Source organism: Egretta garzetta, unplaced genomic scaffold (assembly GCF_000687185.1).
Source record: "Egretta garzetta isolate BGI_Z169 unplaced genomic scaffold, ASM68718v1 scaffold118, whole genome shotgun sequence".
In the NCBI taxonomy this organism is placed as follows: domain Eukaryota; kingdom Metazoa; phylum Chordata; class Aves; order Pelecaniformes; family Ardeidae; genus Egretta; species Egretta garzetta.
Genome location: NW_009260484.1, coordinates 454,353 through 469,825, shown reverse-complemented (window position 1 = coordinate 469,825; position 15,473 = coordinate 454,353). Strand labels below are relative to the sequence as shown.

Here is a 15,473-nt window from a genome sequence, read left to right as displayed (position 1 = left end):
TGCAGGTGTTGCTAGTCACGGAGGTACTTCCCGCAGGTAAAGAAGGAGGTGAGGGGAGTTCGGGGGGAGCCGGAGGGTAAAAGGGGCGATAACTGCCCCCCGGCCCCGCGTGTGTCTGCCTGCAAGGCTGAAGTGGCGGAGGTTGCTTGGTGACACTAGCCCTGTGTCCTTGTGGCGTGTTATAGCGTTGGGTTTATGGCCGGGGGGGGGGGGACGCCACTGGTGGCTTGTACTTTAATTGCCTGCAAGTACTCAGAAAGCGTCTTGCTGCTTCTCTATGCAGAAGTCATGTTTGCCTTGGTGTAAAATCTATCTTTGATTATAAAATCTAACCTGAGTTACCCTCGTGAAAGATACTGTCTGGATGGCGTAATAGCTGGTTGTTGGCTTTTCTGTTTTCCTGCTTTTTTATTGAAGAAGCTTTTAGCTGCTTTGCAATGTGTGAGAAAACAGGAAAGCATATGTATCTTTTTCGGTTCTAAAAGTGTAGACAGGAAACTTTAATTTACAGCATTGCAGATTCAAGATTTGGTGTGACGTGCTGGCAGTGGTTCCTCTGAGAAGGTTACAGGAGAACCTTGCAGTTACATGCCTGTCTCCTGTTTCGCCAAGCACAACCTGAATTGCAGTTTTCCCTCATTATTGTGACCTTTTCAGTCTAAACAAGCAAAAAAACCCTCCACCCATCACTTTGCCATAGTGCCACCTGGTCTGCCAAGACTGACAGTCAGATCTGTCCCAGGATCCTCCTTCAGCAGGGTCTAGATTGCTGTTGCACACCCAGGGAAGTTCAGTTAACAGGCTGCTGGACACAGGTGTGGGTTTCATTGTTTTTGGTCTGCTATTGGACTTTCCGATGCTGAAATCAAAATTGTTGTTTGCTTTCGTCTTGATTTTGTCCTTTTAAAAATGAAAGTAATGGAATTTGCCTGCCTTTGCACATTCCTGTTGTGAATTTATGGCGGTATCCAGTGAAAAGATCAGCGGGGCAAACCAGTTACACACCGTAGGCACCTTGTGTTCTCTGAATTGCATTCTAGACACTGGTCTTAAGTAGGAGAATTAATACCCTTCTGGCCCAAATCTCCCACAAGATAAGCCAGATGTTGCAACGGGCTACTCTACTGATGAATCATTGCAGAAGATTAACCCCAGGGCCCTGTGGAACAGGTCACAGGCTTTGGGTTTTTGGTTTGGTGGTGGGGTTTTTTTGTTGTTGTTATGTTTTGTTGGTTTTTTTTCTTTTAATGTTGCTAGCAGTTGTCACACAGTAATGATGCTAGAACCGTCACCTTTTACTTTTTCTCTGTCTTCCTGTCATCACCACACAGTTTGTGTGCTACCTTAAGTTATTTCTCCAGTATGTGTAAGAAATAACTACTTGGTAGTTTCAGTTGGGCTATGAATTTTGATAATTTCATTAGAAGATTTGATAAAGAAATTACAGTGTAGCTGGGTATACTCCCAAGCTGTTGTTTCATTTCTTATTAATGCTGTGCATTTCATGCAAGTTTTACAAACTCCTGTAGTTATTTGTGGAGTTCAGGGATTGTATGTGTCGGAGGAAGAAACATAAAATATCCTTTGCTTCCCTGCTATGTCTTTGCCTAGTATCTCTTAACTTTATGTAAGATAAAACTGGAAAAAGCAAGTTTAGCCCCTAGGGCTTGTCTGCCTTGGGAAATCTGGGGCTAGCATAGAAAGTGTTAAAAGAAACAGAAATGGTTAGTTGTTTGTCTTGGAAAAACTGCTTTTGTACTGCTTATCTTTTTGCTGTCTGGGTGAGCTGTTAGGGCCCAGCTGAGGGGCACTGAGTTATCAGTGTTCCTCGGTGCAATAATGATTTTACATGGGATTTTGTCTCAGTATACATAACCTCAGGAAGCTGCTGATGACATTGTGTAACACTGTGCACTGTCTCTTGTTAGGGTGACACCTTATTTCTTTAAGCATGGCTTTAATTTATGTATTTCAAAACTCCATCAAATTTATTGGAAATGAAAGATGTTTGCATCGTTTCTTGTGCTGTTTAAAGTATTACCTTGGAGGGTTTAACTTCATGTAGTGTCACTTTGTTTCTTCCTAATTAAAAGGTCTGTTTTTTTGAAGGGATCCTTCCTTTGGTGCTGCCTGACCAGTGAGCACTTTAAATACACTCCAGCAGTGGTTGCACAGAACTGACAAACTTAAACTGGAGGAGGGAAGATGATGTCCTTGGATGGACCACAGAAGACAATCAGTAACCCGGTAACTCCCCTGCCATGTCAACAGCTTCTCCCTTGGGAAAAGGGACTTTGCTAGTTTATGTCAATAGTTAACACTCATACGGTTTTGCACAGTGAGGTGCGTTACTGAGAACTCTTTGCATTGCTCAGGTATTTGAGGAGGAATGTCACAGGTGACACTAGGAGCTGATGGTGTTTAGAAATTGTGCTGTAAGCAAATGGACACTTAATGCACAGGACTTTCAAAACAGGAAGTAAGTTCTGGCAGCCTTGGAAGGTAATCCTTCTTCATACTAAGCTTATTGCATATCTGGCATTTTTGCAGAATGTATTGGATCAAAGGTGAAAATATGATAAGCAATGTTTTCACTCCTAATTTTATGTAAACGTGGGTGGTGCCTAGTAGCCCTTGTGAAATGTGTTTTAGTTTGGGGTTTTTTTTTGTGGTGCTTGTGACTTCAGTCTGAACAATTAAACTTGGAATCTTTCTTGATAGTTGATATCTTACCTTACAGTAAATCCTGTTTTGTGAGGAAGACTTGAGCTAACACAGTTCAGTCATTGCAGAGAGTGGATTTGACGGAATGTTGTTTGCCTAGCTTAGAATCTGGAGACTTTCTCTGAAAAGCTGTAGTATTCTCATGATGTGGGATAGCAGCCTGACACTGGCATGTGGCTAAAGGGGTGGGCTGGAGCTGTGCTTTTCATTGTATTTTTAAAAAGGTACTTCCTTTGAGCATGCAGGAAATAGTATTTTTAACATTCTGTGCTAGAACTCTTCAGAAATATTAATGTTTGTGGAGTGTACACAGATCTGCACAACACTTCCTTGTCTATTGCAGCTTTGCACTGGTACATACCTGTGCCCTCAGCGAATCTGATGTTCAGTCCCACTATATGTTCACTGCTTGCAAAGTGGATAGATGATGGGGGAATAGCTTCAACTTTCTTCAAAGAACCCAGCTGGGAGAGGAAGGAAAGCTGTGTGGAGATTAACTGGAAGGTTGAAGGACTGAACTGCAAAATGGAAGGCTGGATGAAAGCTTGTAAATGGGGATTTTGGTGGGAGAGGAGGTGTGAAGAGGAGGATTAGGAGGCGTTTAGGACAAGTAATCTGTGTCAGGGAGAGAAGAAGAGTTCAGCAAAATTGGATGGCTGCAAGGGGACTGATGAGTATAACGGGTGACAAGACCAGGCTGGAGAATATAAAGGGGTAAACTAGGGTTTTGGAGTTAAGAGTCTGAGGTGGGAATAAGAGTGAGTATTTGGGATTGGAATATGGAGGCAGAGTTGAGAAAGACTGTGCCGATGATCTCAGGACAGTCTCCAGACAAGGCCATGTGCAACCTGCTCTGTCTGACCTTGCTTTGAGCAAGGAGTTGATACCAGAGGTGTCTTCCAACCTCAGCCCTTCTGTGATTCTGTCACCTGTGTGATGCCACAAGATTAACTTAGTAGGGATGGACGAGGGCAGGCTATGAAGATTTCACTGTTTTGGTGAATTGTTCCATGAGCAGCAAAACTTAAGAGCTTTATTACAGGTTTGAGTCTGAGACTTATTTCTTTACTACTGTACTGTTCTGAACTATCCAGAAAATCCTGCTGTCCTCTTTATGCCCTTTACTCCACCCATCTGGCAAGAAATGTTGTCATGCCCCATCTGAGGGGGCAGCTGTCTGCTATCCAGCGAGCTGGATGAAAGCTGTGTTATCACAGTCCTTTCCTCCATAAGACCATAATCTGTCCTTTTGTTTTATGAAAACTGGCAGATATTAGAAAGAACTTGCTCTTCGAGACCTCTCAAACTGAGTTGACATTGACCAATTGGCTTCAGAGGTAATTTTTGGAGGTCTGGAAGAGAGCTAGGATGCTGGTAGATCATGTGATGTCCTAAGCATTATTCTTAATAAATGAGGAAAAATCAGTAGAAGCATGTCTTGAGACATGAGGAAATTACAGGCGCATTCTGTGATGACAAAACCTCATTAAGTCTGTAGTTTTGCACCCAGGAAATGCTGTATTATGGCCTTGCAGATTCCATGTCTGAGCTTCTGAAGGGTTGATGGGCCAACCTTCTTTTCTCTTAAATAAATGCATCCTTTTGCATGTAAGGAAGTTTTTTTTTTTTTTTTTTTTTTTTTTTTTTTTTGCTATAGCTCTTCCAGGATTTCTCTGGTTTGACTTTGGAGGCTGAGCCAGTAATCTACTACTCTACTGCATTACTTGGAGCTACTAGCCCTCAGGAGCAGCGTATTAAAACTAAAATAATCAAGATATGTTTTTTCTTATTTATTATTATTGTTCTTACTCTTTGAATAAAAATGAGCCTCTTGTGTACAGCTTGTATATTAAGGAACCAAGCTACTACCAGTAAGCATACGGATTTCAGCCTATTTATTCTTTCACTTTAACACTTAATTTCACATTTTGATCTTCCTCTACTGCACCTGCTTAAGCCAATAAAAATACACGAGACTTAAAACAAAATTTGTGAGCTTATGCTTGAGAAGCAAATTCTTTAAGTCTGTGTTGCCTGATGTAGAAGGTGACTGCAAATTAGGTTTTGTGCAATGTGTGGGTAGCCAAGAAGGGAAGTGGAGAGAAGACAGAAAAGAATGCGCATCTACTGGCAGAAATGATCAACGCTCTGGATTTAGACAATTTTTGCTGTCATTCTCCTAAAGACTGAGACCCTTGAACAGGGCTATTTCAGTGTACCTTGCAGTTCTTAGCTCATTAGGATCAGGTGTTTTGTTGTGTTTGTCGTGTAGTTTTTACTAAGAAGACACCGTGACACAGTCTCTCCTTTTCCCATCATTGTTTTCCAAAATGGAGCAAGAACAAGCAAAAAGGCAGCTGCTGTAGTCTGGGGTCAGAAGGGTTGTGGAAAGTGCTTGCTGCTACCAGTTCATTGCTTGGCAATGACCAAATTTGAAGTTAATCCTCTTCATGCTCTATTAAAAGTGGGGCAATAAAATAGAATTACCACTCTTCATTTGAGAGCTAAGAATGCAGGCTGGAAATTTTAGTTTTAATTCTATCTGAGAAGCTTGGTTTTCATAGGTGAAAAACTGCTTGGTTTTTCCTTCCTGTTTCGGTGGTTATTTAGTACTTTTCTACTGTTTCTTTCAAATGAAATGCTAGTTGTGTTTCTTTTAATATGCTAAAGCACCACATAATTAAGTATTAGAATATTATTTTTAGAACTATTGTGGGGTTTTTTGCCCCCACCACAAAATTTTTTTTTTTTCCTTTTTTTTTTTCTTTCTCCTTCTAGATCATTCCCTATGTTGGGACAATACATGGTGGCCTTGTTCCTGGAGAGCTGATTGTGGTACATGGGACTGTTCCTGATGATGCAGACAGGTAGTGGCTATGGTATCACTTTTTGCAGTGTCATCATATGAACGAGAATGTAATGGATAAAATATTTCCAGGGGTCCTACTTATGATGGCACACAAAGGCTTGATCTAAATCCTTGTGATTGCGTCAGAGTAAATGCAGGCTTTAGTGGCTAATGAAAGTTTTATGATGAGAAGTGGAGGATGAACTCATTTTTTGCTTTCTGCTGATCCTCTCTCCTCTCTTTTTGCTTTGCCTGCTTTGGCAATTTTTTTTTCCTGTCACAGTATGTCTGCTTGTCTAAAGAGGTTATCTGAGACTAACAAAATTGATAACTGAATGTGTTGCATGAAGGAATTAATTTAAACTGGGGTAAGGACGTATGAACTAGTGTGTGTGCACAGCATGGCGGTTCTGTTCCCTGACTTTGCCCAAGGTTCATTTAGTTATTCTACTGAAGATAATGGGAGGGAAGGTGCTGAACACAGTAAATAGGGAGCTTACATGGTATTAATGATGACCATTAAATAAATACTTAAATATTTTAATTCATTGCAATAAATCATGGGAGAACCTTTCACAAATGTGTAGGAGTTAGGCACATATATATTTGGGTTTTTTTGCTTATCCAACAACACTCATTGTGTCTGCTTGTTCTGAGACGCGATAAAGCATAAGTGTATTGAACTTGTAGGTGATTTTTTGACAGACTGAGCTGAATGTGGTTTGTCTTATTCTTATGGTTAGGTTCCAGGTGGATTTACAATGTGGCAGCAGCATAAAGCCTCGAGCTGATGTGGCATTTCATTTCAACCCCCGCTTCAAAAGGTCTGGCTGCATTGTTTGCAACACGCTGGAGAAGGAAAAATGGGGCTGGGAGGAGATCACTTACGAGATGCCCTTTCAGAAAGGGAATTCATTTGAGATTGTCATCATGATTTTAAAGGATAAATTTCAGGTGAGCCTGGGTTGATGCTTCATGTGTAGCCAGTTGTCAGGCCAATAGAAGAGATATATTTTGTATACTTAAAATAAATAGTCGGAAGCCCTGGTTTCTCTGTTACTTAGGTATAGTCTAACTACAGGAAAGTTTGAAAGCTTTTCTTTAAAGAGATGCTAAGTAAATCAGACCTTTAATTTTGTGTTGCTTCCCTCTAAGTTGGATGAGTAGGCAAGCAGCTTCCTGCCATGGTTAATGGCTACTCCACCCTTCCCCTCTTATATGGAAAGAGCTGACCTTAGGATAAATCTGGTTTGTGACTAGTGCAGGACAGACCTCTTGGAGGAAACATGTGAGCTGTATTTGTCTTGCTCTGTTAGACTGCAATAATAGATTCTATTAGATTGGTAATGCCACATTGGTAAATGATCAGGTGATAGGAACAAAAGGTGTAAAATGCAAATTTTAGTGTAGGCAAATAAATCTCCCTTATAGTGATGGAAAGCAGGACTGAATCATGGATGAGATTAATGGTTGCTCTGAGATTTCTAGGACACTCCCTGCTTCTGTACCAAACCAGTGTAAAACAGAGATATGTGCATACAATTTGATACATGGCTGGTGTAATGTATGTTTAATATAGTTTTCCTATTTTGTTTCCTGTCTCTCTAGGTGACTGTAAACAAGAAGCACTTGCTGCTCTACAACCACAGAATTAGCCTTGAAAGAATAGATACTCTTGGAATATATGGCAAAGTGCAGATCAAAACTATAGGTTTTGTTTCTAATGTAAGTTATATAGATAGCTGATTTGTTTGATTCCTTTTCTCTGTCTTGCTAAACTACAGAGTAGGATTTATGGTGAAAAGGAAGTAAAGAAAAGCAGCTACGTAGTCGAACATCAATAACAGGTTTTTTTTTTCCCCACATTTCAACATGCGAGCCTTATGTGAGGATCTCTGTCTTCCTGTTTTAGTCTTGAGGTTAGGTGCAAAAGGGTGACAAAGTTTACACCTTACGAAGTTAACAGGACAGATGGTATAAGAATCGATTGGATACTCGATCTAGGAATGGATTAGACTTTTCAAATATTGCAGAAGCTCCAAAATGAACTCTCAGTATTCAGTGCTTGTAACTGACAAGTTCAACCATGGCTGTAACTTGTTGCTTGGCTTCCAAATGCCAAGTTCAGCCACACCTTGTTTTTTTCCTGCTAAAATGACTTAATTGTTGAATGAAGTGATAAGTAGGAGTGTGTGTTTATTTCTGGGGGGTGAGAGGAAGTGTCCTTTTCTCAAAGACTTTGTGGCTTGACTTGTGCTTGGACCAAACTGTAGGGAATTTAGAGTGAAGGTAGTGCTGTGCTTTCCTCTCAGCTGCCAGCTCTGCTAGAGAAGGTAAACCAACAGGGAGGTGTAGAGCAATGTTTTCCCCTGTGCAGAAGGAGAGATCCTACTGCTCTGGAAGGGTGAGACTTTTAGAGCAGAAACAGAAGGTGATAAATTCCAGGGAGATATAGAAGGTGAAGTCCCTTTCTTCCTGCCACTTCCTAAGGCAGCCTACCTACTCCTGTGTAATATTCTGGGTGTCTTCTGCCCCATACTCACTACACTATGGGCAAAGCTTGGGTCTCTTGCTGCCAAACGTCGGGTCTAACTCAGGTCAGCAGACTAATAACTGTGTTGATAGAAGGTGGAGATTTGGGCCTGAATGAAATGGGGTCTAAGCTTTAAAGGTATGTCTACTCACTGATCCTTTGTGAAGCCAATGTACAGACTTTCATGGGCACCATCACTCGGCCAGAATAATGTTACTTCAAAGCTGTCTGAGTCCTGGTCTTGGGAGGACTGACTCAGAGAAGAGCCTGGGGGTAAGCAGGTGCTGTAGGTTGGTTTGTCCCAAGCACAAAACAGAACAGAATTGCTTTAGTCTGTGGTTGCTGATGCTGTACCCTTTGGGGAGGAAAGGAATGGATAAGGGCAATTGTTTCCTTTTTGTCTTTGCTTCTATTATAATCTTCTGAGGAGGAAGAGGGAGGCTTGTATTGAAATAAACAAGCTGAAGACACAATGTGCCAGGGCTAGGCTGGAACTCTCTCTCTGCATGGCCATGTTGCTCATCTGCCCTTCCCATGGGAAGGGACAGGGATGCAGGGGGCTGCTTAGAATCCCAAGGCCCCCTTTGTGGACCTGCCTTGCTGGTATTCCTACCCCAGTGAGGAAAGCTCAGTGGGTACCCTCAGATGCTAAGAGGTTAACAGTGCTCTGACTGTTAAATAAAGATTCAAACTGTAATGAGGTGGTCTTAGAAATCTTGATTTGGCTTCAGCAATTGATCCTCAGGACTTTTCCTTGGTTTGTAGGGGTTTGGCTATTTTTTAAAATATTTTTTTTTTTTAACCATAGCCCTAGATTTCCATGTTAACAGTTCACCCTTCAAAGCTGCACAGATCATTATATGGTTCTAAACCAACTTTATGTTAAAGTTCTATGATGTTAGCAGTGACATCTAAATATCTCTCTCTCTGCAGTCTTTACAAGGCTCTCAGCCATCATCTCTAGGAGTAACAAAGATAAACACAGAAAATGTACGTATGTAAAAGGTTGAATGAATATCTCTCTCTGATAAGCTAGTTAATGTTGTTTGTTTTCTCTTGTAGGGGGAAATGCCAGATGGTTCACAATTTGTAAGTGTCTCATGTAGACTTGCAGCAAATGTGAAGAGTAAAAAAAAAAAAAATCAAAAATGTCTCAGTTATTCATTAAACATGCACAGAACAAGGGAATTGCGAATCTACTGGGATATGATCATCAGTGAGGTTTTGTAGAGAGTAATCCTCTTTGCTGCTGATGGTAAAAGTGAGGCTATTTGTTAAATCGTTCAGAAAACCCAAAAGATAAACACAGCGTCCACAACAGAAAAATAAAGGAGAAGTACTTCTCCATTCACTCCTTTTCCCTGATCAAAATAACTTCTAACACACACGAAAAGAAAAAGGCAACTAAAATACTTGCTCTATCTATCATTATGAACTGATGCCCAGAGGACAAGAATACTCAGTGACCCTACTTCTAGTACTTATACAGCTGTGGGGCTACACACCTAGTATGAGTCTCAAGCTTTCAGGGAGGAGAGGTCAGGATGTCTGTATCTGAATAATTATATGATACAAATTTAAATTAGTGCAGGGGATTTCATGCTTTTTTTTCCTCCTTCTCCTCCTTCCACCACTAGTGGTGGCAGAATTAGTTGTAAATAATGTTTATTTTGAACCCAAGGCGGTAGTCTAAAGAAAAACTTAACATACTGATATGTTTATCTCATTTTTTTAACTTTTCCATTGTACTATTAGTATCTCGGAACATGTGGGTCAGAATAACTTTAGCTATAAGTGCAGATTTGCAGTCGTAGGCCAAATTTCTTCCTGCCATGGTAAAGCTCAGCTGGTATATTGAAAAAAGTAAATCACGGTCAAAAGTTTTACTGATGGTGTACTTCCAGGAAGTTCCTTACGTTGGGAAACTTGATACTGCACTTCATCCAGGATGCACAGTTGCCATTAAGGGAGAAGTGAATAAAAACTCAAAGAGGTAAGCATTACTGAATTTTTCTGCTATTTAACTGAACTACTCTTAAGAATGAGTAGGCTTTTCTGTTGCCTCAGTATGTCATTACTCACTTGCAGCTTTGCATCTGGAATCATCTGAAACTACAGTGCAGTTTTCTCTGGAACCTGCAGGATACCACTTTAGAGATGACTTAAATGAGCAGCTCCATTGTGCAAAGTGAATGTAAAACCTGAGTGCTAAATCTGCATCGTTCACAAGATTCTGTGTCTGTTCAGGGTTTCCATTGTGCAAGGCATATGAACACACATACCATACAAAGACAGCTCTTACTCTGAAGAGTTCTGAGAGTAAGGGAACTGGCAGAAGTAGCTGGAAAAGTGAGTTAGATTGAGTTGTTGGTGTGCTCAAATGCTGCATGTTACAGTGTTTCTCTGAATACTTCTCAGACTGCATCCTTGGGAACTGTATAAGCATGAAGGTGCCTAACTGACAACTGAGTGATGAAAGCTGGTAGGAGAGTATAAGCTGTAATTATGATAGTGAATTAGGAACAACAGGTTGCAAAACCAATGTCTTTCCAACATGATTTAAAGGTGAGGGAGGAAGGGGCGTGCAACATGGTCAAAATGGAGCTGAGGAAGTGTCTGTGCTTCAGCATGCCTTTTGCTTGAAGGATGGTTTTGGCTCTGCACAAACATGCCTAAAAATGAAGCAATTCATGCAAATGATGAAAAGCATGCTTTTTACACTGTGTGTACTCCTGCTTCCTCAGAGCATGTATCTTAGCTGCAGCTGAAGAGCACTCAGGTTTCATACTAATACTGGAACCCAAGGTCTAGAAATCTCATCAACAAAATTTGAATGGACTTTAAATTGGACAGGATAATTAATACTTGGATAGTAGTATTTGTTTTCCTTGTTTTGGCTTGGAAAGCTTATTAGCACATTTCAAGTGCTGAATGTTCTGCTTGTAAGCATGAAGAGGCTTTTGGGTGTTAGTTAAAGCATTATTAAAGTTATTTAATGTCTTTCACTCCATTCACACAGTTGTAGGTGTTCCTTTTTCCTGGTGAAAAAGAGGACTTGGCAGCTTGAAAGTGTGCCTGTTGCTGTATTTCCTATCTGGACTAATCAATTCCAGGCTTCTCAAAGGAGGGAAATAACCTGATAGCTGCAGCTAATTTGGGGGGAGGAATATTTCTTCTTCAAATGCAGTGAGGTCTTTTTCCACAGGTTGAAGCACTCATTTGAATTTGGATGGCTCTTCCCTCTGATCACTCTTCTTCAGAGCTTCCCTTTAGGAACACTGTCTTGTGGACAGTCTGAGATTCAGCCTGGTCAGAACTACGCTGCCTACAAAGTAATGCTTTGTATGCATGGTGTCCCACTGATCTTAAACATACAGAGAGAATCCTCACACTTTTCCTTAGAGTCTAACCAGTTTGTTGGCAGAAAGAATATAATGTCTTTAGGTAAAAGGAAGCCTCCTGCTCTCCACTGCCGGACTTAAGAGAGAGAGAGGGTGGAGCAAGTAGCACTGTGTGTTTCTGTGAGAACGCTACTTCTTAGTTTTGTAGGAGAGCAGCACTTGGCCTGCTTGACTCAATACCTCCTTGCTGACACAGGAATGGAAAGCTGCGAGTGATGAAGCAGATTTAGCAGGGTCATGTCCTACATTTGCTGTCTCCCGCTAAGGCTTCTGTGCGAAGGAGACAAATGCATGTTATCTCTCTGCTTGGTTCTTCAGGTCAGTCACAGCCCTGGTTCCAGAACAGTTCTGAGTATTGGCTAAGGGCTTGGTAAATAGCATGGATGACTGCATTGTGTTTATAAACCCTTGGTATAATAAACTTTTAAAAAATACCTTTCAGCTTTGCGATAAATCTGAAATCAAGTGACTCAAAGGACATTGCATTACATCTGAATCTCCGAGTGAAAAATAAAGTTTTTGTAAGAAACTCATACCTTCATGACAGCTGGGGAGAAGAAGAAAAGGAAGTTGCGAACTTCCCTTTTAGTCCAGGGATGTACTTTGAGGTAAGATTAGCTGAAACATAACACCAAACTGGTAATTCTTTCAAAAAGATTAGCAGTAGTGCTTAAATGCCATGTTGCTAAATACAGATTTAAATAAAACTGCCATTCCTGCATTTCGTTCTTTGTAACAGGAGCAGGGCTTGCCCAAGTCTGGGCTAGATCATCAGGTTGTTTTTCATGTCTTACAGGAGCTTAGAACTTAACTGTTTCTCTTCTTGTTTTTCAGCTGATCATTTTCTGTGATGCCCACCTGTTCAAAGTTGCCATTAATGGTGTTCACACTCTGGAGTACAAGCATCGTTTTAAACAACTTGAAAAGATCAATGTAGTGGAAATCATAGGAGATGTTCAGTTGTTAGATGTGAGGAGCTGGTAGTTATTTTCAATCAGTACTGAAAGAATTAAACCTCTTCTCATGACAGTGCCTCCTTGTCAAGTACAAACAGGTGCTGACTCATGCTGAGCCTGCCTTTATCTATCTAGGCTTCTGTGTCTGCCTCTCTGAGTTAGGTGAGTAACAGAACTGCTAACTGTGAGATTAAATCCTCCTCTAGTTTACAGTATTCTGGCAAGCTAAATAAGTGTTTGCTCAGATAGATCTCCTGTATCACTGAACCTAGCAATATGAAAATGCTGCATCATCCTGTGTCTAACAATTGCACTTGGTATTTTTAACTTAAAACTACTACTCGGCAATCCTTGATACCATATATTCAATATTGTGAAGTAGAAACAAGACTGAAATAGGATCTGAAGATAGGGTTATCCACCCCAAAAGGGACATCAATAATTCATTTAAAATGGAATTATGAAAATATACTTTTCTGCTTCTTGGTTTATATTAGCAACTATAACCTTTTTACTGAGGCTGGATTAAGCAAACAATTCGCCCATCAGTTCTGGAAAAAGGCAAGGAGGAATCTGATCTTACTTCTTAGCCTGCTGCTGCAGTGGTACCTTCTCTGACACTCATGGTTATGCCACCTCCTGCTTATAAGTGGCTTAAATCAAACATACAGCAGCATTTCTAGCTTTTAGTTTTCCAGAATGAAACAAATGAAAATGATTTAGCTGGTTCCACTTGTGTGAACTTTTGAAAGCTTGTTTGGTCTGAAACGGTTCCTAACTGAGTTGAGATTGCTCAGGGACTGAAGTAGATGGTTTTCATTTTTTAAAAATGTGTGAACCCAGGTATTCCAGGCAGGGTTTCAGCTGAGACTTGGATACTCATCAGTGGAATAGGGAATGAATCCTTTTTCAGTCTTGTATTAAAATGCTGTCTATCTGAAACAAGCTGTTTCTAATCAGTTTTCTGTACAAATGTCAGTCTTAATTTTTATACTCTTTTTAAAAATAAGCTGCTACTGGCTGTTGATACCTGCCTGAGGGATGTTCCTATTTAGCTAAACAGCTGCTAAAAGAGGGAAGCAATTTCAAGAATAAGATGTACCATAGAAGACTGTTAAATTACCAGATTTAATGTATAAAAAGCAGAAATAAAAACATGTGTGAACTCCACTTTTCTCCAAGGTAGCTAAGTAGCTGTGATCCCTTTTTGGTCTTATTTTGTCTTGTTTCGCTTATTATCTTACCGCTATCTCCATAGTGATCCTGACTGACTGGAAGACCATTTCCACATTGAGCAGTTAGCGATCCATAGGCCAGTTAACCTGAGGAGGCCTAGGCCTTGGCTGTGCTGGTGTGGCCTTCAGGGCAGGGCTGTGCTGCGCGTACCCCTTGGCCGCCGGATAAATGTGTTTGGCTGATTGTACCAGAGGAGCCAGTAGGTAGCTCCCACTCAGTAATGGGAATTGCACCATTTGCGTGGCCTTGCCTTTATCTGAGAGTTTTTTTTTTTCATGTGACTGTCCTTTTTGTTTGACAGTAGTCATGATTAATAGTTGCTTTCTTTTAAAAAAAATCCTGTAAGAGCACGAATGACTGAGATGGGGTAACCTTTCCACAGAGGGGATCTGCATGGCGTGCTGTACCCTAAACAGAAGCCCATTCCCAGCACCCAATGGGTTGTAAGATTGTCCTCTTTATAATAGTGTTGGTTCTAACCAGTTGCATTTTAAACCATACTTGACAGGGTCCGAGTGCCTGTCATCTTACTAGCAGTATAATGAACCAGCACCTCCTCGTGCGAAAGAGGTGGTGAGTTTTTAGTAAAATATTAATGTAGTAAGCAATTTATTCTTGCTCTTCAGGTGAATAAGAAGCTAATCAGCAGCAGTCTTTTAAGACTGAAAATGAGCTTTTCAGTATCTTCAGTGGGTTTACCTTTTACTTCCCTGAAAATGACAGAAAAGCAGATTCTCAGGATTTTAGTGCATGGGTGCAGTGAGTACCACCCTTACACTGTAGCATGACAGTCCATCCACAGGGACAGTCACTGCACACCCCAAGCACAGTGGAACTTGGTGAGTCTCACATGTCACTCTGTGCCTAGCAATCCAAATTTGCCTATAGCTTGCTCCAGTTTCCCACTGTTAAGAAAAGAGCAGTTAAGGAAAAGTCATACGAAAAGTCCCCAGACCATCCAGAAATGATAAAGCCAGATTCTTACAATATTTTATTAAAAAGTTAAGATGTTAGCTCTGATAAAAATTAGTATGACAGTTTGGCCACAACACTTGCATGTGTGAAGCTAACATGATTCAGACAAAATTTTGGAAACAAAGGGGATAAACTTAGAAGTAGCTTTGGAGTGGCTCTCCCAAAATGACTTCCAGTTGTTGAATTGTCTTCTGACACTGCTGTTCAACTTCTTCACATTCATCTAGAAAAAGAAAGAAAACATGAATGAAGTAGAATAGTGATTACAGAGCTACCCTAGGAAGGCTTCAGCGCTTGTCAAGGCTAGAACTGTCTTCAAACACCAGGTATGAAATAATTAATATTTTGGCACTGACTTAGGCAAAGTACTTCTACTGTAACACTGATCTAAAACACATAACTGGGGAGATACACACAGGCTGTAACACTGTGATTTAACTGAACTTCAGGAGTGTGTTGGATATAATCCATTTCAGTTTGCATCGTGCACAGTTTTAAGCTACTGTATACCAATTCATAAGATTTATAGGAATCACCCTGTCTGAATCTTGGAAATAAGTGTCCCCTATATATCCCAGTAGTCTGCCTTCACTAATGCCACTTTAGAACATTACCTTCCATGAGCTCTGCTAAGAATGGAATAGATTCTGGTAGCAGGACCAAGTAGTTCTCCTTCAGTTTTTGTGCAACTTCTACCAAAGCAAGCAGAGCAGCAAATCGGACCTAAACCAAAACAATAATCTTTGTAAGGAAACAAACATTACAGTATAGTTCTCTGTTTTCTCTTCTTGCCCCTCCCT

The 15,473-nt window shown here is 40.7% G+C and overlaps 2 protein-coding genes across 8 annotated transcripts in view; one reads left to right on the top strand and one right to left on the bottom strand.

Moving 5' to 3' along the window:
* Nucleotides 1-12,624, top strand: LGALS8 (galectin 8). Of its 7 annotated transcripts, none has more exons than XM_035899723.1 (10): nt 1-23; nt 2,110-2,247; nt 5,503-5,591; nt 6,316-6,526; nt 7,181-7,297; nt 9,039-9,095; nt 9,168-9,194; nt 10,010-10,098; nt 11,949-12,114; nt 12,341-12,624. In XM_035899723.1, the coding sequence occupies exons 2-10, from the start codon at nt 2,206-2,208 to the stop codon at nt 12,488-12,490; spliced, it is 948 nt and encodes a 315-aa protein (XP_035755616.1). In that variant the 5' UTR covers nt 1-23; nt 2,110-2,205; the 3' UTR covers nt 12,491-12,624. The 7 variants fall into 7 exon arrangements, with proteins under 7 accessions (XP_035755616.1, XP_035755614.1, XP_009642419.1 ...); XM_035899721.1 differs by having other exon boundaries at nt 2,094-2,247; XM_009644124.2 differs by having other exon boundaries at nt 1-36.
* Nucleotides 12,625-13,962: 1,338 nt separating this feature from the next.
* HEATR1 (HEAT repeat containing 1) overlaps nt 13,963-15,473 on the bottom strand; it is a 38,490-nt gene continuing 36,979 nt past the window's right edge. The window contains exons 44-45 of the mRNA XM_035899682.1: nt 15,288-15,396; nt 13,963-14,896 (exon numbers count right to left, since the gene is read on the bottom strand). Of these exons, the coding sequence (XP_035755575.1) occupies nt 14,808-14,896; nt 15,288-15,396 (198 nt within the window). The 3' untranslated portion in view covers nt 13,963-14,807. The remainder of the gene's footprint in view (nt 14,897-15,287; nt 15,397-15,473) is intronic.